At 40.5% G+C, this 27,526-nt stretch overlaps 2 protein-coding genes across 2 annotated transcripts; both read left to right on the top strand.

Annotated features, from left to right (window-relative positions):
* Positions 1 to 16,205: 16,205 nt before the first annotated feature.
* LOC132376191 (uncharacterized) lies at positions 16,206 to 19,799 on the top strand. The gene is made up of 2 exons (XM_059941842.1): positions 16,206 to 16,436; positions 19,697 to 19,799. The coding sequence occupies exons 1-2, from the start codon at positions 16,398 to 16,400 to the stop codon at positions 19,790 to 19,792; spliced, it is 135 nt and encodes a 44-aa protein (XP_059797825.1). The 5' UTR covers positions 16,206 to 16,397; the 3' UTR covers positions 19,793 to 19,799.
* Positions 19,800 to 20,127: 328 nt separating this feature from the next.
* Positions 20,128 to 25,048, top strand: PTP4A1 (protein tyrosine phosphatase 4A1). The gene is made up of 5 exons (XM_059941841.1): positions 20,128 to 20,247; positions 21,382 to 21,474; positions 21,814 to 21,944; positions 22,858 to 22,932; positions 23,668 to 25,048. Exons 1-5 carry the CDS (start codon positions 20,143 to 20,145, stop codon positions 23,783 to 23,785), a joined length of 522 nt encoding a protein of 173 aa, XP_059797824.1. The 5' UTR covers positions 20,128 to 20,142; the 3' UTR covers positions 23,786 to 25,048.
* Positions 25,049 to 27,526: the final 2,478 nt, after the last annotated feature.

The raw sequence follows: 27,526 nt of genomic DNA, 5'->3' as shown, positions 1-27,526 counted from the left end.
TGAGAGTGAAGCTACAAGAGTGGACCTTTCTTGGGATAACCAAACCTACACCAAGAGAACAGGCTGGAGAGAGGGTGAGTAGACCCGTGTGTGTAAGGGGGGAAGGTCGGGCTCCCCAGGCCTTAGAAACTGTCAACATTGGTTCTCTCCATGGATGAGATTTGGGGTATAAATGTGGATAGGGAGTTCGCTTTAAAACACATCTATAGTGTTTGATATTTAGAACTATGTGTGTGATTTCTTTTCCTATTAAAAAAGTTTCAGTTTGTGGGACTTCCCTGGTGGTCCAGTGGTTAAGACCCCGGGCTTCCACTGCAGTGAGTGAGGGTTCCATCCCTGGTGGGGGAACTAAGATCTCACATGCTGGGCAGCATGGCCAAAAAACAACAACAACAAAAGTTTCAGGTTATTAAGAAGTAATCTGGATCCTTCATCTCCAGATTACACATAATCATATTTTTTATAGCCCAAATATCAGGAGAACAAATATTTGACATCAGACCTATCCCAGATAATTGGGGGAACTATGGTCACAAAATTTATATTCTGATTATCAAAGGATTATCAAAGTTTGAAACTAGGTCCAATAAGAGCTATGTTATGTAATAATGTAAAGTCTGGTCACTGGCAAGTTTAAAAATCAGTATTTTTCATAATTTAAAAAAATCAATCTGGTAATCAAAAGGTGAACCATAATTTATCTTCTTAATAACCTGAAATCATTTTTGCTCTGGGAATCTAGTTATACATACTTGATCATGATTAGCCGGGTCTTTTTTTTTTTTGTCTGTGCCCTCGAGGTTTGCGGAATCTTTCCCCAACCAGGGATTAAACCCGGGCCCTTGGGCAGTGAAAGCACAGAGTCCTAACCACTGGGCCACCAGGGAATTCCCAACCTGGGTCTTTTTTTAAGAATGTTGATAAGGTTTTTCTCATATATGAAAGCAATACAAGCCACTGTGGATAATTTGGAAGATACAGAAAAGTATAAAATATAAAATAAAATGTCCAAAATCTATACTACTTAAGAAATAGCCACTATATGCATTTTGATGTATTTCTTTCCAGACATTTTCTTTGTATGTACCACAAATATTGTTTCAAAATGAGGATTATGTCATATAAAGTTCATTATCCTTAACATTCCTTCATGACCATGACCTCTTTTCAGTGAATATTCTTGGGAAATATGATATAAATAGTTGCATAGAATTCTTCATACAAAGTTACCAGATTGTATTTAACTGGTCCCCAAAGTTCAAAGTAGTAAGGAAAAGGTATATCTGAGTATATTGAGTAAATTCAAAAAACATTTTTTTTCTTCAGAGATACTACTCAACTTCAAACTACAGTAGACCCTTGAACAATGCAGGGGTTGGGGTGCCGACCCTCCTCACAGTCGAAAATCCACCCATAACTTGTAGTCAGCCCTATGTCCCCACAGTCCCTCCATATCCGCAGTTCCAAATCCAGTTTCAAACAACCTTAGATCATATGGCACTATAGTATTTACTATTTAAAAAATCCATGAATAAGTGGACCTGCACAGTTCAAACCTGTGTTGTTCAAGGGTCAACTCCACATATTTTGCTTAATCAAGTAAGTCCCCAGTAATCGTGTTATAAGACAGTGAATGGAGCCTTTTGAAGATATCAAAGCTTTACTGTAAAAGGCACTTCTTGGTTACTCAAGTTTGAATAAAATCTGGTAATAGAATGTTTGTGAATGTGGTGTGTGAAAACCCAGAGTTTCGGTCCCCATGCTCCATAGTGAAAGCCAAAGGTCAATGTACTTCCTCTTTGATGAATAACCAATTCCATGGGTGGCCTAAAGAGAGAATTCTTATTGGCTAAGACAGGTTAATGAGATTCGGCTTGGAATCCTGTAGTGGTGTAGCTACTTTAGTGCTACAGTGTAGCTAGATCTTCTCTGGCCATTAGCACATATTTCTATCTTCATGCCCCCAACAAAAGCATCTCAGCTAAGGAATGTATAGTTTACTGGTGATTGATTGACTGCATTATCTCTGATTAGATCAGGGGATAGGAATTCCGGTGTCTTTGTGTATAAGAGCAAGAATTCACACAGGGGTTGTAGGGAAGGGGAAAGGAAGAGGAAATGATGGTATGAACAGCTAAAAAAAACTTTTGCCCAGTTTGAGAGTGTAATTGTAATGGGGTACAATTAAGTTACTTGACTCAGGTTATTTAAAAGGTAATGGTTACAGTTCTTTAAAGCAGAAAATAAGAATAATAGGGCATCAAAGTTAGTGATGTCATATCAGTTGGCATTATTTAAGAGACTTACAAGCACAACTGAAAATTCCCAGTTATCAGTCTAGAAATATTCATAGACATAGACTATACTTTTTTTTTTGGTAATTAAGTAATTTAAATTTTAAAATAGCAAAATATTGGAAGCACAAATATTCAGATTAACAGATGGTAAACTCCTCTCAGCAGAGACAACAAAAAAAGATTTTACAATTCTTCTCACCAGAAGTGTATTTAGTTACAATTCAGTCTTGCAGTCTTTTTTTTTCAAGCACTCTTCATTACAGTAGAATTTTTCTCTATTCTTGTCAAGTTTCAGATCCCTCTGGAAAATTTCAACCAATATGAAAAGCATTCATGTTTTTTCATCCAATTATCATAATACTGGGAGTATTTGGTTCAAACCTTGGGACCAGAAATTCTTCTACTCTTTCTTCCAAACTCTAGTTCCTCCTTAGGAAGACTCTTTACTTTCACTCCCACATTCCAACCCAGGCAGATTTAGGCATCACTTCTCAGGGTTCCCATAGCACCCAGCAGAAAACATCTGTTATACATTTTATCTTGCTGTACTGTAACTGTTTACACAGGGATCACTTTTGAGGACAACATCTTTTTCACAATTGTATACCAACCACACCCCCATCTCTTAGACCAGTGCCAGTGCATAGTAAATGCTCACAGAAATTTTTATCAGACCCATCCAAGGAGAAGATTACTCCCGCCCAGGCAACATGGGCAGTTCTGAAACATATGGTATGGTTTCTGCACATATTTACCTGTGGCTGATGTCAGAACGGAGCCAAGCAAAGCAGCAATTGTTCCAGGTATTCGTAGAAACCTCAAACTTCCATTTCTTTTCATCTTTCCACTCCCAGAACAATTGCTGTTCATTTCTAGTAATAGAAGATTAGTGCTAACTGACCCTCCTTTCTTCAAAGGAGAACATAGTTGGCTCAGCAAAGAAAGTGGGCTCCATAGAGCTTAGAAGCTCTCAGAGGCTGCCCTGAGACAGGTGGAAGTACAGGTGTGACTCACCATGGCAACCATCTCCATCATTTGAGCATTGAGTCAGATGTCACAGTAAAGACAAGGACCTTGGAAGAGTTCACTGGAAATCAGAGAATTTAAGAATTCGATCTTTTTGTCATGTCATTAGAGTATGTTTAGACCTATAGGAAGTAAAATCCTTGAAGTTGTGTCCCCCTCTCTCTTATCTCTTCAGATACCTATTTCTATAAGTGGCATGGGGCCTCAGTTACCAGAAATATTATTACTGCTGCTATAGCTGCTACTGCAATCACAATTCTTGGACCCACGAAGAGTTTTGTGTGCCCCACTGCACTAGAAATAGATGATTTTGTCTTCTTGTGTGACATACTACCAAAGGCATGCTTTCACTCTGCCTAGCTAATGATGAGCTACCTTAGAGCAGCAGCTAGTGGGAGCTTTTAGCATTCACAGACCCCAACTTGTGAATCAGAATCGCCCGAGGCGCCTCTAAAGAGTTTGGGAGCCACAGCCTCAGAGGAGATTGGAGCATTTATTTAACCTGTGGATCCTGATTTTATGAGAGGAATGAGTCTGGGAGCAGTTTTCAATTTTGACTAGCTTAGTTACTAAGTGTGTTTCAACCTCTCCTTATGGAAGATGGGGTAGCCAACTCTCCTCCCAAAGCCTTGTTAAGAGTCGGTAAGAGATGCAATCAGATAATACAAAGGAAATCATTTGGGAGTTAAATTACATGGAAATGCAAGTTATGTTCCCGTTAGGAGGACTTCCCCTTGGCTCTGAGATGACTTTGCCACATTCTGTGAGCACTTGATGAGTCACTTATCCTCTCCAGGGCTCTGCTCCCTGAGGTATAATTGGATGATCTTTCAGGCCTTTCCAGTTCCATCTTTACATGGCTCTAAAATTCTCTCATCTTCTTATATTTGGAAACACTCCATCCTCCAACCCCTTACTGTATTTGCTGCCTCACATCATTCTAACAGCTTCTGAATCTCAGCTACTCCAAAAAAGGCACACAGATATAGACACTTTACAATATCCTTATACAATAACCATGGCAGACAGAGAGGTTGGGCCGTGTAGATAGAGTGCTTTAAAAAGATAAAAATCCCCTTAAAAATGAAAGATTGTTATGTAGAATCAAGGGATCCAAGAATAGAACAATAACTAAGAACCTTGAAGGGCCATATTTAATGATTCCATAATCATAAATTGTGTGCATAAATGCAGGATAAAACCCTAAATAGGATGCAACTACCACAAGATGTTTGCCACCCTGAATTAAGCCCTAAATGTACAGTAGCCACCTGCCAGGATTTTCCCCTCTCAAAAAGGATTTAATTGAAGAACTATTACAAAGATTGTAAAATTGGCTTCCCTGGTGGCGCAGTGGTTGAGAATCTGCCTGCTAATGCAGGGGACACGGGTTCGAGCCCTGGTCTGGGAAGATCCCACATGCCGCGGAGCAACTAGGCCCGTGAGCCACAACTGCTGAGCCTGCGCGTCTGGAGCCTGTGCCCCGCAACGGGAAGGGGCCGCGATAGTGAAAGGCCCGCGCACCGCGATGAAGAGCGGTCCCCGCACCGCGATGAAGAGTGGCCCCCACTTGCCGCAACTAGAGAAAGCCCTCGCACGAACTGAAGACCCAACACAGTCAAAAAAAAAAAAAAAAAAAAAAAAAAAAGATTGTAAAATCTGTTCTTAAATAATTATCATTACCACTGATCAGTCAGCACCTTCAGTGTATACGGAGCCAACAGAACACATGCCATACTCTTCTCAATTAAAATTTAATATTAATTAGCATTTCTTTGGTACAATATACAAAACAAAGACAAAGGAAAATTTTTCCTTAAATTTTCAAAAAGTTAATCCAGTCTTCAAGTACACATTTTTGCAAATCTAAAAGTTTAATCACACTAATACAACACCTTAAAAATATTATAATATACTTGCTTTAGGTGTGCCATGTTAAGTATTTTCTCAGAGCGTGGCTTCTGTCCGCCTTATAGTACACAGAAGGGAGGGTGACACCAGAGGGGAAGTCTAGAATTCTTTGTGCAAAGGCTCTGCCAAAGAGATCAGCATGTCACTATCACTTTAGGTGAATCTGTTCTAGATCAATAATTTATTTCTGAGTCACTGATACTAGTTGTGAGTTCTTTTGTCTTGTTATTCATTTCAAGGAATAAAAGGTAAGATTATTCCTAATAGTAATGTAAAAGTTAGTTATTAATACTCTTTTAGGAAAAATGCTCAAATACAGCAACAACAACCAAAAAAAGATAGTAAACAATCTGCCTTTGATACTCTCCAAGATAAGCCAGCCTGTTATCATGACTTTCTTGATTTCACCTTCTAATCTTTGTCTGCTGCTAGATCCTATTTCTTGGTTCTGTGTCCTACCAAACACCAGCACTGTCCTCTAAACATCCTTAAATAAAGCATGAAACAATAATACCACAAAATATGCTAGTTGCTCATTAAATACCTACTATGTGCCAAGTACTGTGTTAGGCACAGGGAAATTAATAGGACCTGGCCTCTGCCTTGGAAAGCTTCATGGGGTATGAGGGAGACAGATGGAGTTTACAAAAATGCTTATCATAATGCAATGAATGCTTCATTAGAGGTATGCACAAGAAACTATGTAAGCATGGGGAATGGAGTACCTAATTGATGTAGTGGCCAGGAAAACTTCATAAGAGAATTAATTGTAGAGTTTTGGGGGAAGTAGAAAGAGAACTTTCTAGGTAAAAGGAATTGCAGACCATAGAGGTCTGAGAAAGCATGGCAAATATTTTGGAAACCACAAGTGGTTTCAAAGACTAGAAGAGTAACAGTAGTGCAGGAAGCAGGGCTGGGAAGGCAAAGGCATCATTTGGAGGGTCTTAAATGTCTTGCTAATTTGGACTTTCTAAAAGTTAATAGAGGGCCACTGGAGGCTTTTAAGTAGGAGAATGACAAGATCAGATTTGCATTTTTTCTAAAGACACTGAATTTTTTTAAAATACAGGATGGATTAGATGGAGACAAGACTAGAAGTCATGGAATCCAGCTATTTCAGTACAACTTAGTAAATATTGTTAAAGGGATGAATGAAGGAATGAAAGAAGGGTGAACTAATGAAGGAAGGAAGGAAGACTGACAGTAAAAAGTGGAGGGAGAGGGACACTTCCTGAGATTTTTAATAGATAGACTCAATCAGACAGAAGGGAAGGGAGGATGCTAGTATGGCTGCCAGGTTTCTGGCTGGGGCGTCTGAGGGCCAGAGACGGGAGTCACTGGCATCAGGACAACAAAAGTATGAACTGGTCTCATGGGGAAGGGAGGAGATTATCGGCTCAGCTTTGACCATGAGGTATGAGGTACTTGGAGTTTACACCATGGAAATATATATTTCTGGAACTCAGGCGAGAAGTCTTTACTGGAAGCACAGGGAATGTTAGGAAGTTGAAACCAAAGAAATCTTCTAAACGACTCTGAGACTGTAGAGTGTAAGAGTATAGCAGAGAAGAAATAAGAAATATCCTTAAAAATACCAACAACTGGAGGACAGGAAGACAGAGGGAGACAAGCCAGGAGCCCCCAGAGGGGTAGACGAAGCAAGAGAGTTTCAAGAAGGAAATAAAGAATGAGTTTCTTCGTCTGCCAAGTAGGTTGTCAGATAATGCTCATAAAGCGTTTATCACAAAGTCTGCCCATAGAGCAGGATGATGGGCTTTGGATAGGACATGTCCAAGGCAGTAAGACTCTATGGCAGTGTGGAGGATAGATGATATTGCTCAGCTCTCTTCCCTTTCTCATTGGAAAGAACACTGGAGAGAGGAGTCATTGATCATTGATATTCATGATGTCCATTAGTGGGGAATTAACTAGTTCAATTTCATCAAAATCAATTCATAATTATAAATAACATGCTCATGAAGAAAAATATTCTGTAACTATAAATACTCCTGTTAGAAATTTTTAAAGCCATTTAAAATCAATTAAAAGGATCATGATGACACTTGTAGACAGCGGGGACTTACATGGAGTTATTTTGGGAAGCAGTAGTGCATAAGACTATTTGACAGAGTTCCATTTCCACCATTACTTGTAAAAACAGTGAATTTACTTTACACAATGAACACTAAATATAAGAAGGGCTTAAATAGCAGTAAAAAGCAATTTGGATTTAAAAATGAATTTCCCAAAGACTATAAAAACAGTCTATAAGTTTGTTGTCAACCTATTTTTCCTGGCTGTCATCTGATGTTGTGAACAACATTTTCAGTTTCCTTTTTAGCTCTGTGGAAGTGTGCTACAGTAACTCTAAATTGTCCTGACAGGCGCACACCAATATATCAACAAAAGCATGTTCATATATTTGTAAAACCACAATCATAGTTCTTATTTAAAGCTTATCAAAGGAAGCTGAGAAACCCTATGAATGGTTTCTTTCCTCCTGATGACAGCAACCCAGGATGGACAGACTAGGAATAATTAATATTGTAAAAGATCATGGAGTGGCCTCATGCATGAAAGACTAAAGGAAGGTACCTGTAGCAATTCTTTTCATAATGTAACTAATCAATTTCCATAGTTTTCAGCAGTATTTCTTAATAAAAATGAATTACATGAAAATGAAATTTTTCAAAACTTAAAAATACAAGCCTAATTTATAAATTTAATTCAATAAACATAAAATTACCCTATCAAATTGCTATAAAAGTTCTTAATGTCCTGCTCTCAATTTCTATACTTATCTCTTCTCAGACCAGCAACAGTTTGTAGGTTGGTTGGTACTAGTTCACAGGCTAAATCTGAATAGCACTGGCCTAGAGAACAATTTCTCTTGAAATATTCATGAGAATGAGAAGGGAGGATGGAGTTTCAGTAATTTACTACATAATCATATTTTGTGATTCACTTTTACTAAACTCATAGAAGATGACATATAGGCCAGAATGCGAGAACAACCAGCATGGTCACTGTATACAGATTCAGTGCCTCTTCCCTAGGCAGTGCTGGACAAACACGGACAACCCTCAGATCTTTAGGCTTTACTCTTCGATGTACCTGTCGTCATCTTCCTTCAGTTCTCATAGTCTGCCTCCACACAGGTATAATAAAACTGATTTAATTTCCACTTACAATCACATTCCAGTTCACCTTCTCTTAGATGATACCAAAGTTACCTTGACTCAAGTTTTAGATGTTTCCAAATGTTAGCCACACATTTTTAGGCAATCTTTTGATTTATAACCACAGATATGGTATGTAAACACCCTCATTGTGGCAGAGTTCCTGGCTTAATTCTCTGAAGACAATTTTTTTTTAACATCTTTATTGGAGTATAATTGCTTTACAATGGTGTGTTAGCTTCTGCTTTATAACGAAGTGAATCAGTTATACATATATATATGTTCCCATATCTCTTCCCTCTTGCATCTCCCTCCCTCCCACCCTCCCTATCCCACCCCTCTAGGTGGTCACAAACCACCGAGCTGATCTCCCTGTGCTATGCGGTTGCTTCCCACTAGCTATCTATTTTACATTTGGTAGTGTATATATGTCCATGCCACTCTCTCACTTTGTCACAGCTTACCCTTCTCCCTCCCCATATCCTCAAGTCCAGTCTCTAGCAGGTCTGCGTCTTTATTCCCATCTTACTCCTAGGTTCTTCATGCCCTTTTTTTTTTTTTTCCTTAGATTCCATATATATGTGTTAGCATACGGTATTTGTTTTTCTCTTTCTGACTTACTTCACTCTGTATGACAGACTCTAGGTCTATCCACCTCACTACAAATAACTCAATTTCGTTTCTTTTTATGGCTGAGTAATATTCCATTTTATATATGTGCCACATCTTCTTTATCCATTCATCTGTTGATGGACACTTAGGTTGCTTCCATGTCCTGGCTATTGTAAATAGAGCTGCAATGAACATTTTGGTACGTGATTCTTTTTGAATTATGGTTTTCTCAGGGTATATGCCCAGTATTAGGATTGCTTGGTTGTATGGTAATTCTATTTTTAGTTTTTTAAGGAACCTCCATACTGTTCTCCATAGTGGCTGTATCAATTTACATTCCCACCAACAGAGCAGAAGTGTTCCCTTTTCTCTGAAGACAATTTTTTAAAGCAAAAAAGAAAATGGCAAATGGAGATTTCCTTTTATTTCAAGTTCTCAGGGATCTTCAGAACTTGGGCATTACATTCCTACATGTGATGGCAAATAGATCCACCTTAAAAGTAAATTATAATGGGATTAATTCTCTGGAAACATGGACTCAACAAGATGGTTGTGATGTTCTGACAGCTGGAGTGAGGTTAGGGTAACCTGGTGCCACCATCTCTGTGGCAGAGATTATAAGAAGGCCACAGACCTATCTGAACAACCTCTTCTGGGACAAATTCTAACTCCCCACTTAAATCTGCCACACAAATACCCCTTCCTCTACTTCTAAACAGTCATCATACAATTAAATGTTTCAAATATCTTCCATGTAAATAACATTCCAGACATTCATTTTCTGAAAATGTTACCTGAAATTCTGAAAATATTAGGAATATGGGATATGACTTAAATCCTCCAAGTGCTCATTTGATATTCCCCACTCCCAATGACAAGGGTAGCAGTTTTGGAAAGAAATTAGAAAATATAGAAATTTGTAAAGAAAAAAATCATTCATCACATCACCCAATGACACCCACAAAGCACTTAAATGTCAGTTACAACAATGTTGACATTTACGTTTAATTCTAAGTTCAAGAAAAAATGCAAATGTGTTTAGCACAGATTGGAAAACAATAAGAGCATAATAAATTTTAGCTTTTCCGACTAATATAGTTATCAGGACTTTGATTGTTCTATGAAAACTTAAATATACAACTGTTAGGCATTCCCACTCCTATATATTCCTGAAATCCTCAGAAATAGTGCCTTTCTCCAAGCATAATTTGAGGACCTTTGTTTCTTTTATGCTTCTGGTGTATCCCTTACATACATATTGCTCATGAAAATGGTCATGTGAATTATGAAACTTCATGTCAGTTTGCCTACAATATTCAGCACCATAGCATAAAATAGGCTGATAATAATGGCCGTATATCTTTGTTTGGACACGGACAACAAATTTGGGAAGCTGTAGGACATGCTGTGATTCAAGCCTTCTCAATTCTGTTTCTACCTCTCTGATCTACTCACTTCTCTCCATTTCCACGGTCTCATCACAGGCAACCCTGTAGCTGTCCGCCATTCAGCAAGGCAGGAAACCTCAAGTCTTTCATCGCATCACACCAACTCCACTCTGTGGCTCCCTCCAATCCATCCTCCACAGAATAGGAAAAGTGATTTTCTTAAAACATCTATTTCCTGTTAGGCAGCTGTGGCTCATTGCCCTTAAAATAAAATCCAAACACGTACCATGGCCTACGAGGTCGCTGAATGATCCAGCCCCTGCCGGATCTGCAGGCTGACTCCTGCCTCTGTTCCCTTTCCTTATTTTGCTGCAGCCCCTCAAGTCTTTCATCTCCTTGAGCACAGCCAAACTCTTCCCACCTTGGGTATTTGTCCTGTCATTTCCTCCACCAAGAAACTCTCTCCTCTCCTCCTCCTCCTCTTTCTGCCATTCATTCTTGTCCTTTAGGTCTGGGCTTCCTGGGAGACACTGCCCCTTGACTTCCCTCTCTGAAGTAACTACCCCAGCTATTCTGTTTACCGCCTTCATAGCACACATTACAACTTATATATTCTTTGCTTAGTTACTTTTTACTGTCCCTTTCCTCATCTGTATATAAATTCCATTGGAGGTAGAAACAGTGTTTATGCTGTGCATCATAAGACAGCAGAGCGCCTGGCATAGGCTAGGCATTTAACAAGTGTTGAGGAGCGAGGGAGGGTGGATAGCCAAAGCTATGGGGGTAAGTGAAAACCCCAGAGTGCACACAGAGCAGGGCCAGGCAGCCCTAGAACAAAACCCCAGTGAACACCATTGTTAAAGGGATTGAGAAAGAACTAAAAGGGGCCTGCAAATAAATCTTAGGAAGACTGGGAAGAGGATGCCCAAAAGGATTTCAGGAGGGACAGTAACCTGGTCACATCCAAACAAATATTGATTATCTACTGTATTAATGTGTCAAAGGACTCCAGAAATACATGATATGACAACTGTCTTAAGTAGAAGAAATTCTGAAATGCTTCTACACTTTTTTCTTATTCAGTATCTTCTGGTGATGAAACAAGCTATAGAAATACACTAAGATAGCAATGTTTCCTGAACATGTCCAGTTAAAAAACAAATTTGTGATAGAGTAGGGAAGAGACATGACTACTGCAGCTTTCTGTTAAATAAATGTTATTATGCTTGGCAGAACCTGTTCAAGAACACTGCTCCTTATGTAAGGCTGACCCTAGTAAGGCTGCTTGGGTCAGTGTCTGTCTGGATTCTGCAGCCTAAATGCCAACTCTGTAAATTAAACCTGTCAAGTGACAGTTTTGCCATAGCACGCATAACAAACCTTTGACATTTATTGATACTCCATTCCCTTTCTCTGGCCAGATTAAGTTCTCCTTTCCTAAGCTATTTTTGCCTCGCTTCAGACTGTGGCATAATTCAACATGTTCCTAACAATTTCATGGAGACTGTGGCCCTCCTGATTTCCAATTCCCAAATTATTTTCTAACGTGAAAACACAGTTTCATCTGACTTGAAGACTTACCTAAGCAATTTTTGGGCTTGTATTCAAGTTGATTAAACTTAGACATAAAAAGTAAAGGGACAGAAAATTGACATAACAGAGATTTACTAAACAGAATTGTTTCTTAAAATAGTTTTTAAAGGTTTTTCGAAAACTGCCTTAAGTCAGTTTTACAGAGAAAGATTACCTCTAATGATTGGGTTTGATGACTTAATAAAATGTTTATTTCTGATCCAACAGGATTCTTTTATCTAAAGATATTTACATCTTTAGCACCCACTGGGTAGGTGACTGACAGTTACTATGTCTGACTGAGTCAAAACACAATAGCCCAAGTACAGGTACTGATTGGCCTACGGACTTTGACTGGCTTGTGACAAGCTTAATTGCTTGTTGGAGATTGCTGTGTCTAAAATTCACATAGAAATGATGATGTAGCACTGTTGTTTGATTTTTATTATTCATCAAAAGGATAAACTGATATCCTTATCCCAAGAAAAAAACATTGTACTTACCTATGGGAACAGATGTTAGCGAGACTTACTGTGGTGATTATTTGTGAAACACACAAATGTCGAATCATTATGTCAGACACCTGAAGCTAATATAATGTTATATGTCAATTACATACCTCAATTAAAAAGTAATAAATACACAAAAATATGTGGCTATTTAAAAAAGACGATAAAACTTTAAATCAGTAACTTAGGGAAAGAAAACTAAGTCATTTTTTAACATAGAGCATGCTTTAGTTTTAAACAACATTCATGCACTGAAAATTATATGTTCACAGAAATTTAAGTATACTCTCCATTTTAAATATTTTTTAAAAACTTATTTTTGGCTGCGTTGGGTCTTTGTTGCTGCACGCGGGCTTTCTCTAGTTGTGGCGAGCGGGGGTTACTCTTCATTGCAGTGTGTGGGCTCTAGGCATGCGGGCTTCAGTAGTTGTGGCACGTGGGCTCAGTAGCTGTGGCACACAGGCTCAGTAGTTGTGGTGCATAGGCTTAGTTGCTCCATGGCATGTGGGATCTTCCCGGACCAGGGCTCGAACCCGTGTCCCCTGCATTGGCAGGCGGATTCTCAACCACTGCGCCACCAGGGAAGCCCTCCATTTTAAACTTTTTTTTAACAAATCACACATGAAGATTCATTTTAGATAAAAAATAGGCTGCTATATAACAGCAAAAGGAAAATAAACTGTTACAATGTTGATAGTAGCCATGGTTGTATCCCTGAGTTTTCAGGACACTTTTTACGTTTGGGGCTATACTGCACTTAAGATCACCCTCCCCACTATTATCCAGACACCCACTGGGGTATTTGCCTCTATTTAGTACACCTGGCACATCATTATACCTTGCAATCTAGTATTTCTTTTCTGGGTTGTTACTGTCACATTTGATCTTTCTATCACTGCAATGGTAATACTCTTGCTTTATTAAAATTGTTTTTATCAGACTTCCTCATGGTCTCAACCTAAACTTCATGGCCCTAATAAGTCTGAGAAGATAGAAAGGGTTGAAATCCTCCATTCCTCTTATATGTCTGGTATAAGTGGAATCATTCAATGTTTACTAGATCTGCCATCCTATAAAGATTTCTCTGCTTGCTCTTCGTCATCAGTTTTCGCTGATCTGTAGTCTCCTGCAGTGCTTCATCTTCCAAAAGGATTTTCCTCATAATGCTCTTACAGTAGTCTCCTTTACCTCCCAACTGTGGGCTTTTGAATTTTGAATATGCTGATGAAAAGTCCTGCCTACCATGATGAACTCAAGGACACATGTTTTGCTGAGAAAAGTTAACTGCTATCTGGGCATTTTGTTTAGCTGGAAAAGAAGTCTTCCATCTTAGGGCTTCTTTCTGGAGCATTGCCGTTTCAGAAGTGTTTCCTTACTTCTGGATGTCTGGACCACTATTTGCAAGCTTGTTGGCTCAGTCTGAACCCTCTGCTTCAACAAGTTCGGATGCTGATGCTCTAAGTGCAGATCTATAGAGGTTAGAGAGTCCCCTGACCCCAGGAGCCTCCTAACCAGTGATGGGATGGACCACTGTTTTCTAAGAAGCAGCAGCTTAAAACTATTGGGCTCCACAGGGCACACACGCTCAGCAGTGAACCACAATACCACATGACACACATATAAACACGGCAGCTGCCCGAGTCGCAGACCCATGACAACCCTGAGAGAATTCAGTGGGCTGGGCAGCAAGACCACGTTTATATCTTGTTGAAAGTGTGTCCTTTCTCTTAATAGCAAAAGCGCTATCTAGTTTTTCATCCTTGACTGTCTTTTCCAAGTAGAGCAATGTGGAACGGCATCTGAGAGGCTAAGACGCGCCCCCTCCCCCCGCCCCTCCCCCTCCCCCCCCCCCCCCCGAAGCTGATTGGTCCACTTGGGAGCTTGAGCCCAGCTTTGAGAGCTTGATGAGCAACAGCTCACAGGACATTTCATGTCAGCACTGCTTGTGATCATTACGGGATCTGGCTCACAAGCCTCACAACTTGTGTCTCAAGTTCTACAAGAAAACTGGCTAATACTGATTTGGCTCTGCTTAGCTGAACTTCTATCTCGTCCCACCAAACGCATTTTTTGAAAAGCTTTCACTCTTCCAACTAGCATCACTGTGCTGACAAACTTTTGGCGTGAGAGCAGCTGACTGAACACGGGTTTTTTTTAAACTACACTATTGTAGATGTTGGCCAAGCATTTTATTTATTATGGTGTTGACTGTTCCCATGATACGTCGCCAATATTTTCTCCCCATGGGCCATTAAATATTTTAACTTTGTCAAGAGCCTTTTGCCGTATCAAAGTTTTAAACTTTTATGTAATGAAGGGGCATCATATATTTCTCAAGCTCTTTGGTTTTCCTTGACTTAGATGGATTCAAGAGTTTCCAAGGCAAGCAATTTCCTTAAGATGAAGGTGATTTGACTTTTATTCCCGTAAAAGCCTTCCTGACCCAACTCTTTTTTGAAAGCGCTAACTTTGTTTACAGAGTATGACGTTTATAAAGAAGTTGAATAACTATGCAAGCACAGTCTCTAAGTAGAAGTTCTAATAAATCCTAAAATGCTGTACTACACTGACCAAGGAAACAATGTGATCCCTAAAGCCCTCTCCAACCTATGCTCAGTGCAAACAGCAAACAAAAGGCCTCAGTGTTAGTAGAAAGCCGAGTTCTTCAGAGCAGGTAAAACTTCTGTTTACTCCTTCCAGAGAGCAGAAGAGAAAGAGTTTTCAGACTAGAAATGACAGAGTTGCCCTTGTGTAACACAGAACAACCGTGATAAGCTTTACTTGTTAAGGGCCTAAATAACGAAAGACAGTGGGACGGTTCTGAAAAGGAACAAAAAGGGAAACCGCCAGCTGAGACGCAAAGAGTTCCATCGGTCCTTGACCAAGTCGAAGGCTCTTACAATTTTTAAAACGCTGCCTAACCTTCCCTCACCCGTGACAACGCATCCAGGGCGCCGCAGCACAGAGGCTGCGTGGGACTCCGCGACGCCACGCTTGAGCCGGCCGCAGCTGCCCGCGTGCGGGGCACGAAGGCGTGCCCAAGAGAGGCCGCGGGCGGCAGAGCGCTCCGGCCGAGCCTCGCGATGCCCTCCCGCCTTCCGCTGGATGTTCGCCGAAAGAAGACCTCCCCGCTCGTACGTGCCCGCAACTGCGCTCGCGCGGTCCGGGCCCGGGGCCCAGGCACCCCAGGGGTCGTCGCCCGGCAGCCGCAGGGCCGCAGAAACATTTATTTGATGACGGGGATCGCAAGGCGCAGGTGCCACGGTAAACCGCAGGCAAAGCCGACCGCGGTCTGACCTACGGCAGAAGGAAGCAGGGCCGGGACTGAGACCCGGTTCCGGCTCCGAGGTTCCGGTTTATCAGGCGAGGCCAACTCCAGGCCTGGCCTGGTGACGAGAGCGCACGCACTCGTCGGGGTTTTAAGGAGGAAGTGCGGCACCTCCTCCCTCTCCCGGCCCTTCCCCCTCCCCTCCCTGTCCCTCCTCCGCCACTTCCCGCCCCCGCCGGGTGGCGCTCCGACTGCAGCGCGGTGCCATTCATCAACCGGTTCACACCGGCAGCCGCCGCCGCTCCGTGACGTCCGCGGGGCGGGCCTCCGCCCCCGCTCGTCGGCGCGCGACCTGGGGCCCGGCTGCGATTGGTGGCCTGGGGGCGCACGTCAGGCGCGCTATAAATGGGAGGGCTTGTGACGCAAGGGCGCCTCGGCGCGCGTATTGGCCCCCTGGACTGAGGGCCGGTGAGGCTGCGCGCCCTTCTCGGAGCCGCTCGCTGTAGACCGAGTCCGGTTCCCCAGCCGCAGCCGCCGTCACCGCCGCCCGCGAAGCCGCCTACGCCGCCGCCGCCTCCGCCCCGCGACGACCGCCGCCGCCCCTGCCCTGCCGCCGCCGCCTCGGGACCGGCTGTATGATTAGGCCACAATCTTCAATGAGTAGACATATTCCTGTGAGTACCCGCGCCCCGCGCCGCCGCCTTTGTTCGGAACCCGGCGCCCGCCCGCGTCCCGGCCCGAGTCCTGGCGGTCCTGGCGGCGGGGGCGCCGGGGGCCGAGCCCGGGGCGCTGGGCGGGGCGCCCGGCGGCGCGGCGGCCCAGAAGCCGCTTTATGGCCGCTTCTTCGCCCCGGCGTCCTGCGGGCCCGGCCGGCGCCCGGAGGCCCCTTTGTTTGCCGCGGGGCCCTGGGATCGGGGACGTGGCCCGGGTGGGGCGCGGGCTGCGCGTCACTGTGGCGGGCGCGCCCCCAGCCCCGGCGGGCGGGAGAGGCGGCTATGCGCGGGCTGGGCAGGGCTCTCCGGCGCGGGGTCGGCGGGACTGGGCCTGTGGGCCACCGTGCGCTCCGCGGCCGCCACCGGCGCTCGGACAAAATGGCCTCGGCGCCGCACTGAAGGTGCGGCGCGAACCCGTGACCCGGGCCGGCGCGGCCTCGCCAGGTAAGCCGGCCGCCGCGGGGGGCGCGCCCCGCCCCCGGGCCGCGGGAGCGAGTCCAGGCTTGTCCTGCGCCGGGGCGGGCTGGGCCGGCGGCGTCTTGCGATCGCGGGCTCTTGGGCTGCGCCTGAGTGTCCCCTGGCGCGCCGTGGGCTTGCCTTCTGTGGACTTGTGGCGCCGTGGCGAGCCACACCCACGGCTGTGAGGCTGCGCTTGTGCCCGTGGAACCCGCTACCGTTCCCAGCGCGTGAGCTTGTTGCGCCGTAGCTGGCGCCGTGGGCTTGCTTGAGATCCAGATTGTGAGCCACTACTTCCTGGTACTTTCTCTCTCTTTTTTTTTTGGCCTCACCGAGCCGCTTTTCTGGGATCTTAGTTCTCCGAGCAGGCATCGAACCCGGGCCTTGGGCCCTGAGAGCGAGGAGTCCTAAGCCCTGGGCGGCCAGGGAAGTCCCATCCTGTCGCTCATCCTGTCGTATGAGTTTTGTTTGATGACAGTAGAAAAGTTGGAGACCGGAAAACCAGATCATTCCCAGGAGTGAGCAGTATTTTACACATGCTCTATTCCGGGTGCGTTATCTAAAGCACAAGTAGATACGGGACAGACTGGGTAACGAACCGTTGGACGCAACAGAGATGTGTTGCTTGGACTCTGCAGTGGGACAGATCGGCTTAGGCTTCTTAACAGAAGTTGGTCCCCATGCCCCCGTGTGTGTTATTGCGGTTATATGCAGTGGGAGGGGAACAATTCCCTCGTATTTCCAGACTTCCTATCATGGATGGTTTTTCCTGGGGCAGAGAAATGGGGACTAGGGGAGTGTCTCGGGCAGAAGAGAAAGATGTTAGGTATTAGTGGTCATTTCTGCGCTTGTGGAAATCCATTGTCCGTCTGTCCGTCGTCGTCCCGTCCCCCCCCCCCACCCCCCAGCCACTGGGTGCCTGCACTCAGTGAAAATAACCAGGTCACCAAAAGACTTCTTTCTGTATTGCTTTCTGTGCTTTCTCATGAAACCGCTTGCTTGAAAGGGATGGATATGGCCAAACTCAGCTCTAACAGGAATTTCAGCTGTTCAGTATGGAAATCGGTGGTGTGCAATACTGTCTCTTCAGAAATCGGCTTTCAGTTGAAAAAAGGTAGTACGCGGAAATCAGAATACTGAGATAAGAGCCCTTGACCTTAACAGCTTTGCAGATCACTTTAATTCATTGTCATTGGAAAGGCGCCAGAATACACTTTTTATTCTAAGGAAGTAGTGTGTAGGATTTGAAGGGAAAGTATAATTGAAATTATTTCCAGTTACTGCTGTCACACTGTAAACAGAACAAAGTCTTCAGTGGCAATTTAATCACTAATTTTCTTAGCCCAGCTCACAAGTCGATGAAGTAACATCTGAGGGTGGGTTTGAACAAATTTGGATTAATGAAAGTTATCTTGCTTATGGGACACCTATTAAGACATGATTCCTGAGGCTAGTTCCTTTATTTTCACAGAAAAATGAACTGGGTTTTTGACTTAATGTTTTCTGTGATTGGCTAGGTCTTCATACGAATTATTCTTCAAAACTTAGCGTTCTTTTAGAAACTATAACTAGCGTGGGACTCAGTGAAAATGAGACGAGATAGTTTGAATGTAGTTTTTTAAGCCTTTTTTAATGCTTAAATTTAAACTTAAGCATAGTAAACTAAGGGAATCTTTTGATTTCAAAAGATTTTATTTGGTAATTGATCCATGAGAATATCTGTGAAGGGTTTGGAGCAGTGGCTGGCTCTCAGTGCTCTTGTTAACCTGCTATTAATTTTTTTTTTTTTTTTTAGTCCTCTGTTTACTCCCAACCACACAAGCTCCTTGTAAACTACTTGGAAGAAGACTAACGTCAACATCATTGTTTTTCGTGTATATATTATGAAAATATCCTGTGAATATTCATGTAATATTTGATACTAACATAAAATTGATTTAGATCTTTAAGGGGAACTTGGGGAAAATATAATTGGTGGTAGCAGTTACCTTGCTTTTGAGACCTATGAAAGAAATGTAAGGTAATTTACACTATCCCACCACCACCTCACTCTACTTTTTCTTTCAATTAGATTTCAGTTTAAGACAGGATAACTGAAATTTCGGTTTTAAAATACAAAAGACTATTACAATTATGAACGTCTTTTTTATAGTTATAAATGGGAGTTCTGTGTATATGTGTAAGTGTGTGTGTGTGTGTGTGTGCGCGCGCGCGCCCGCTTATGTTTCACATAAGTTGACAACTTGATTTCAAGTTGATTAACTTCCAGAGACTCAGATGAGAAATATCTGTTAAAGGGGAATGATAAGTTAATAGGTTGTTAAGGATCAAATGAAATAGTATATATGGGAGCATTTTGAAAACCAGTTTCGTTTTTTCTTTTAAGAATATATTGACCAATTATTGAATTTTTGTAATACGTAAAAATATTTTGGTAGTTGGAAAAATCAATATAGAAAGTTGTACGTAATAATTTAGAAGAATTTAAAGCAAGTAGCCCGGTTTTAAAAGGAATAATTACTAGCAGAATGTGTGTAAGGGATATTCACCAACTGTAACAATGATATGAGGGGTATTTACTTCAAGTAATCCTCGCTTATTGATTTAATCTGTAATCACCTTGTATTTTGTGGTTCAAGTAAAAGTTTAAAAGGTGGCTTGGGCCCAGATTTGGAAAGATCGTTGTGCACTTAAGTACCGTCAAAGCATAACATGTTCCTTTTAAATTGAAAACAACTTTTTTTCTCTCTCTTTCTCTTAAACAGCAGTTCTGTGGTGTTCTTGGTCACACATTTATGGAGTTTCTGAAGGGCAGTGGAGATTACTGCCAGGCACAGCACGACCTCTATGCAGACAAGTGAACTGTAGAAATTCATTACTACTCCACCAAGAAGCCCCCATAAGAGTGGTGAACCTGGACACAGAGGTGTTGAATTGAAATCCACAGAGCATTTTTCACAAGAGTTCTGACCTGGATGGGGTAAACCTCAGTGCACTTCCTTTCTCTTGCCTCAGTATTACTGGATTGAAGAATTGCTGCTTCTTGTCAGGAGATTCATTTCATTTCCCATTACTCCCAACTTCATACTCAGAAGCACTGAGAATTTCAAGTGGAGTGTATTGAAGTAGACTCAGTTTCTTTGCATCATTTCTGTATTCAGTCTTTTAAATTCTTTCATAACCCTATTGAGTGTTTTTTAACTAAATTAACATGGCTCGAATGAACCGCCCAGCTCCTGTGGAAATCACTTACAAGAACATGAGATTTCTTATTACACACAATCCAACTAATGCGACCTTAAACAAATTTATAGAGGTAAGTTTTGATGCTTTTTAATGTCTCAAACTGATTGTAGTTTAATAGTGGAGCCTTTTATGTAACAAAATATTTCGGAAATTGTGAGGTGTTATGACTACAGTTCCAACCCTCAGAAATATCAGCGTCTTTACGTTAGAGGTGAATTATTTTATACATTTTGAGGAGGACATGTTAGTTTAGATTTATAAGTTAATATCTAGTTCTTCATGCCTCACAGTTTGGTTAATTTAAATGTATATGTGGACAGTATAACAGTATGGCTCTTATCTTACTAGAAATTTGCTGGAGGGAGGCTCCACTTGTGGGTTTTTCACATATTTGCTTATTAGCATAATGACTGATACTATAAACCAGAGTTAGTTTATGTCTTGGCCCCCTGTTGATGCTTAGGATGCAATTATCAGCTACTGATATACTAATTCTATTTCTGGAAGGATTGTAATGCTGAATAATTTACTTGGATGCATACACATTTTATTTTATAAATATCTATAGATAACCAGAAACAGCAAATAGGCCTTCCAGATCATAGAAGTACTTTTATTTTTGATTGTCGTCTCTATATTTTTTAAATGCCAGAAGAATTATAATTAGTAATAATGCATTATGAGTCTTAAAGCCTCTAGTCTTAAATGGTGCGGGGTTTTTACACCGCATTTTTGAGATTTTACTCTCTGAACATACTTTTAAGGCTCTAAACTATACACCGTGCACTGCAAATGAGCAAAAGTTTAAAGAGTTAATATAAGTCAAGTCAGATTGCTTATAGTCATGAGTGATTCCTTTGGTCCTTTGTTCCTGAGTTGCTTCTGATCCTCTTCTGTTAGTGCTTCATCTGGCCAAGGTTACCGTGACTATAGACAACTTCAGTAGATGAAGGGCCATGGGATTTTTTTTTTTTTACTTAAAATTTATTAAAAATATATGATGTTTAACATTCCCTTTCCTTTTAATGCTATTTTAGTATTGTCACTTAAAACAAGACTTGTGACAATAAGACTTAATAAGACCGTGTTAAACATACGTGATTTTCTGTTAACCTGTTAGAGAGGTGATCAAAATGACAAATGGTGAGCAAGAGTGACATGGTTATGAAGACTTCATATGCTTTTTTACATATGTTTTATCCAGGAACTTAAGAAGTATGGAGTTACCACAATAGTAAGAGTATGTGAAGCAACTTACGACACTAGTCTTGTGGAGAAAGAAGGCATCCATGTTCTCGTAAGTGTTTAATGGTTCCCATATGTTCACAGTGCTGTGCTGCCAAAGTTTAGTCAGATAAACCACTGGCTTCAGAAAGCTTAATTGTTGCAAAAGTTGTTGCAAAAGTATACACTGTCTTAAGGTCCAAATACAGGTGAAAGCTGAGCAGAGGTTTGAAGCAATAAAAGATCTTTATAAAGATTCAGCACGTATTTGCATTTCATTGACAGTGGGGTTTCATAAAACATTTGTTTAAACGTTAAAAGAAAATGTTTCTGGCAACATTTGGGTGTTAGAATTTTAGAATTATTATACCGATTACATTAAAAGTCTAAAATGTGTATTCTTTTGACTTAGGATTGGCCTTTTGATGATGGCGCACCACCATCTAACCAGATTGTTGATGATTGGTTAAGTCTTGTGAAAATTAAGTTTCGTGAAGACCCTGGTTGTTGTATTGCTGTTCATTGTGTTGCGGGCCTTGGGAGGTAAGAGAATTTCTTAAACCCATTTAATGATATTGGTCTTCATTCTACTTAAAGCTTGATTTTGACTCCCATAAAGACGCGGTTGTCAGTTTGTGAATCAGTTTGCTTTGTTAGGTTACTTACTGAGTTAAATTTAAAAGTAGGTGAGTGTAGCAGTAATGTGTTCCAGTACATTTGGAACTGACAGATGCTATCGCTGAAATTTATACTTGCCCATGTGGGCGGAATTACTTAATTGTGTGTTCTAGGTTGTATCCATAGTATTGGGAATCACTGTCCAAGCTCATTGGAAAAAGGATCATGAATTGTCTCTAAGGTGTTTTTGCACTGCATATGGTGAGTTTGTGGCAGGGTTCTTGATCCTGGAGAATCCTGATTCAGTAGGAACTCGTTACACAGCAGTGCCAAAATATACGTGCCCGTAGTTGTAAATTGCTACCACCACCCTCCTCCCCCACTGCCCAGACCATGGCCCTAGGGAGGCTGGCATGAAACTGTGTCACAGTCTCATTGATAATAAAACAAAGCAATTTTTTCCGGAAGATCTTTAAGTGGAAAGTATTTTTCACTGCTTGGAATTTAGAAAATATTGTCCACATGTGTCGAGATTTACCCTCTCCCTTAAATTTTTTCAGGACTGCTCTCCAGTGATACAGGTCTTAATTTCTAGGCTTATTTGTATTAGTTAAGGACATAGTTGTCTTTTTGGTTATAGATTAAAAACCTGGGTTTGACATGAAAATACTGATACTCTATTAATTTAATTTTTAACATAAAGTCCAACATTTTCTATAGGTATTAACGTAGGAAGTGCGGTAAATAATAGTGCTTTCGGATGGGGAAATTTTCAGAGTATTGAATTTTCCAGGATTTGACTTTGAAAAATAATTTACTATAATTCTTACCTTACCAGAGCTCCAGTGCTTGTCGCCCTAGCGTTAATTGAAGGTGGAATGAAATACGAAGATGCAGTACAGTTCATAAGACAGTATGTATTTAATACGTTCTTTCCGTTTGCACTTTTTATTTCCCTGTTGAGTGTTAGCGAATTTAAATATATTACTAGGAAAGCAGTTTGTTTCCAAGAGCCTGTCTGACCATTTTGTTCATTTTTAAGATAGTATTACCACCAGGGAATATCTTACTTGTTTGCATTCCTTGTAGATACTCATATTACAAAGATTCTAATCCAGTAATAATTCTGTAAATTATTGTTTTACTTTAAATTCTTGATTGAATATGTTGCTTGTTTATCTGCCCTTTTATTGAGGTATAGTTAGTTAAAATGCACAGATATCAAAGGTCGATGAATGGACGGTAACAGCCAAATAAAATAACCACTCAGTGCAATATACAGAATATTTTGATCATTTCAGAAAGTGCCCTCATGCTGTTTGTAGTCATCTTCCCAACCACCAGGGGCAATCTCTTTTTGACTCATATTACAGTAAGTTAGTTTTGCCTTTTCTTGGGCTTTATATAAATGAATTGGTAAGTTTGGACTATTTTATAACTACCTCTCAAAAAGATTTAGAAAACTAACTTTTTACAGCCCTTTTCCCGTTTACACATGGATGCTGATCCGTGTTTCTACATTAAGTCACAATGTAATAATCAAAAAATAAATTGCTACAAGAAAGGTGATGATTGCCTCCTATAGAACAGTAAATGTTAATTATAGAGGGACTTTGCTTTAATTCGTCTTTTGTTTTCTTCCTTCTAGAAAGCGACGTGGAGCTTTTAACAGCAAGCAACTTTTGTATTTGGAGAAGTATCGTCCTAAAATGCGGCTGCGCTTCAAAGACTCTAATGGTCATAGAAACAACTGTTGCATTCAGTAAAACTGGGGTGCTTGATGCCATTGCTTGGAAGTGGAACCTAGACAGGACGGGATTTGTCATACATGTTAGCCAGCACGTTGGCTTGGTGAAGTCTGATGAAGCTTCCATAGGAGTGTTGAAACGCAGTTTTACCAGGCCACAAGCCTAGCAGAATTGCAGCCTCTATGTTTGGGTTATGATCAACCTACTTGGACACTTAGCAAAGGATTCTTGCTGTTCAGCATTTAAAATGTGCTTATCGTTTGTACCAATTGACTTTTCCTGAAATCATGTAGTATGGAGTCATTCATGTCTTTAAATCTGTTCCATGCCAGATTCTTATCAGTATATAAGAAATTTAGAAAGACTAGGTGCCAAAATACCCAGCACAATTCTTGTTACTTTTAGTATCGAACTAAAATCCCAGGAACTATGAAAACTCTGGACCTTATGTGTTTTATTCTTTCCATCATTTCAAACATAGAAAGTAGGACCTATAAGGTTATTTGCTCACAGTATGTTTACATCTTCCACATTCATACCAGTATACATCAGATTTGCTCGTTTGGTTTTTTTTCATTAACCAAGTCTTACCAGTGATTATTTAATGTCTTTCTATAAATCTCATTTTGTGCTGTCATGGAAGACCTCCGTTTTGAAAATCTACATTGTACAGAAGCACATGTCTTTAATGTCTCCAGACAAAAAAGCCTTACAGTTAATTTTAATGTTTGCACTTTGGGGTGCAACTTACAGGGAGGGCCTGAAAAAGGAATGGGAGGGGGCTATTAAGTATTTTTAGTAAAATGTTGCCTTTGTCTTGTGCAGAACATGTAGAATATGCGCTTTAATTTAGTAAATATTTTTTTAAAATGTAGAAATACTTTGTTATTGTAGCTAAAACAATTCTTAATCATAAAATTTCTGAAATTCTTGTAATTTTTTTTCAAACTTATCTGAAGTTGTTTACCAACTTATTTTTGTTTGAAGTGTGATTCCCAACCTCTTGCAAAAAAAAAAAGTGGGTTTCTGCTAATGAATTGAGCAGACATTTAATATTTTATATGCCTTTTGAGCTGTGTAACTTAATATTTGGATACTTGACAATTTGTTTTATTATGTGATTGATAAAATGGTGATGTGTATTAACGTCAGCTCAACCATATATTTATACTGTCCGGGAACATGTGGTTATAGTTCTGTGGGAGAAATAATTTGTCAGTGTTCACCAGCTTGTAAAAATCTAGTGCGAGAGCTTAAACATTAAATAAATGATGAAATGCATTTATCGTCATTGAAGTTGTTTTGCTTAAAGTTAACTTATTTTGTAGAAAACGATAAGAAAGAATTGCACTTCACTTACTGCCATTTGAAGCGTGGATTTTTTTTTTTAACAAATGAAGGATTAAATGAAGTTGGCGTGATAAGCTCCTTATAATTAGGCAGGGAACTATTTAATATTAAAAGTGCTTTCCATTATAAACTTTTTTTTTAAGGTTTAGATAATCATGAACCAATGTACTCTTATGTACTGAGGGGAAAGGCCATGATTTGAAGCTCAGTTCCACCAACTAAGTGGTTTTGGGCAACTTAACTTCTGAGCGTCAGTTTTCTCGTTAGCATATCAATAATTACGTACCTTTATAGGTTTTGAAGTTAATTCAGACATAAATTTTTGGCATGTGAGGTCTTAATAAGTGTTAAGCTTCCTTCAGTAATCTGAAGTACTTTTGCATAGCTCGTGTTAATCTAAAACGGAGAGATGTCCTTGTCTGATAACCCTTTTTTTAAAAAAAATAGCTACAACTGAGTAAAAGCCTCAAACTTTGAGTAAAAAAACGATACTCCACCTTATGTTTTAAAGAATTTGCTTCCATTTCTTCATACCAGTTTAGCAATTAATATACTCCATTCTTGAAACTTAGGCTGGTTGTATGCATTAAGTTGTGAATGGAAGGGTAGGTAGTAATTCTATAATTTGATATATATTGCCAGACTAATCAGTTGATTAATGTAGCTATCATAGCTACTTACATATTGAAGGTCTTATTATCAGGTAATTTTCATAATTCAGTTACCTTATAATCCTATATTAATTATCCCACATTTACACGTAAGGGATATGAGCCTCTAGTTAGGTGATGAGCTCATAAGTGGTAAAAACTCAGGGACTCAAACCTGTGTGACTGTCCACTCTACCACACAGCTGTGCCTATATATATGCCTGGCCATTTTTTTATGTTACCAGTTGTTAAAGCTCTTACATGAGTTTTCAAACTCCTGCCTATGGAACCCATTTTGTTTAAGGACAAAGTGTTCCACAACACTGATTTTGTAAATTTCTTCATTTAGATTAAAACCTTTTTTATTTCTGCAGAAAATCCCTTTTGAATTAAGTCAGGATAGGCTAAGATATGCTGCAGAAACAACCAACCCTGAGAGTAACGGATTTATTTGTCACTTAAGTGTCATGTCAGAGGAACCCAAGCTGTTGGAGCACTCTGGGACAGTGCTTGTGACAGAAGGCAAAAAAGGCTTTGGAGTGTCACAAATTTCTTGACTAAGAAATCATGCTTAACACTTTTATTCAACTCATTGGAAAGAACTGGCCACTCAGCACAATCTACTGTGTACTGAAAAGCCAGCAATACACAGTGTTAATCACTACCACATCACTTATAGAGTGGATTTATATTTAAAGAGTATATCTACAGCACATCCCACAGAACTGAAATATTAAGCATTAGGGGATAAGGTTTCCAAACAACCAAAATGGAGGTCAAGAAGTTTAGTGCTTATTGAAGTGTGTGCTGATTAGGGAATCATAGGTGTTTATGTAAGCCTATTTAATCTTAATTTAGATAAAACTAAGGTAGCTGTGGTAATTTGGTTTACTAGTTAGTGTTACATATATACGACTTAGTTTTATGTTTGCTAGGATTTACTCAAGTATTAAATGCCAAATTTAATTATCAGATGCTTTTTGTAAATCCAATACATACATATCCTTCGAGGAAAGAAGCACTTTTTCTTTCTGAAAGTAATAGTCTGTGGTTTGTTGGCAGGGCTGGGGCAAAAGAAGAAGCAAAATTCTAGCCCTGAAAGAGCTATTGAATTTTCAGTTGACTAGAATCAGGAAATTGTGCAGTAGTTCCACAGGTGTTCATTGCGTGAACATTATATGCCATGTATTTGGCACTGAAGACAAAGTGATTAGGACAAACTTGGTCCCTGCCTTCATGGAATTTAGACTAGCACATCAAATTTAAACTTAAACTGCTGGGTATAGCATAATAAAAGCCAGTGTATCTAAACCAACACAACCTCTGCCTAAAGGTTCTGGCTTGCAAAGGAAGTATGTTAGAATGCCCCTGCTGCAAAAGTATATTCAAATAATTTTCATGGGTAGCTATCAGGTAAATGCCATTAGCATACAGATTCAAAGAAAGCAAATATTTAGACATTAATGATAGTTGTAATTATGTCTGATACATATGCTGTGCATGAAAATTAATACTGCCAGGTTTGATAGGGCTCACTGGTGCATCAAACTAAGCCCATCACAGAAGTGCAGCTCAAACACCAAAAACTTGACAAGATGAACTTCCAAACCTTGGCATTGAGTTGTTTGGTCACACATATGGGATAAGTCGTTCTTGCAGGGGATCTAAAATTACCAACAATTTCTACTTGAAAAATTTTTCTGCCCACTAATTCTACCTCCTGATGGATGAAAAAAGGCTATCATGACTTAGTTCCAAC

The sequence above is a fragment of the Balaenoptera ricei genome, chromosome 12 (assembly GCF_028023285.1).
Source record: "Balaenoptera ricei isolate mBalRic1 chromosome 12, mBalRic1.hap2, whole genome shotgun sequence".
Lineage (NCBI taxonomy): Eukaryota > Metazoa > Chordata > Mammalia > Artiodactyla > Balaenopteridae > Balaenoptera > Balaenoptera ricei.
The sequence above is the reverse complement of the archived record's forward strand: the minus strand, read 5'-3'. Positions and strand labels throughout refer to the sequence as shown.

Coding starts and splice junctions, on each gene's coding strand:
- LOC132376191 (XM_059941842.1), top strand. CDS start 16,398: ATGATTAGGCCACAATCTTCAATGAGTAGACATATTCCT. Junction 16,437..19,696: donor CAATGAGTAGACATATTCCT/GTGAGTACCCGC, acceptor TCTCTTAAACAG/CAGTTCTGTGGTGTTCTTGG.
- PTP4A1 (XM_059941841.1), top strand. CDS start 20,143: ATGGCTCGAATGAACCGCCCAGCTCCTGTGGAAATCACTTACAAGAAC. Junction 20,248..21,381: donor CCTTAAACAAATTTATAGAG/GTAAGTTTTGAT, acceptor TGTTTTATCCAG/GAACTTAAGAAGTATGGAGT. Junction 21,475..21,813: donor AAGAAGGCATCCATGTTCTC/GTAAGTGTTTAA, acceptor CTTTTGACTTAG/GATTGGCCTTTTGATGATGG.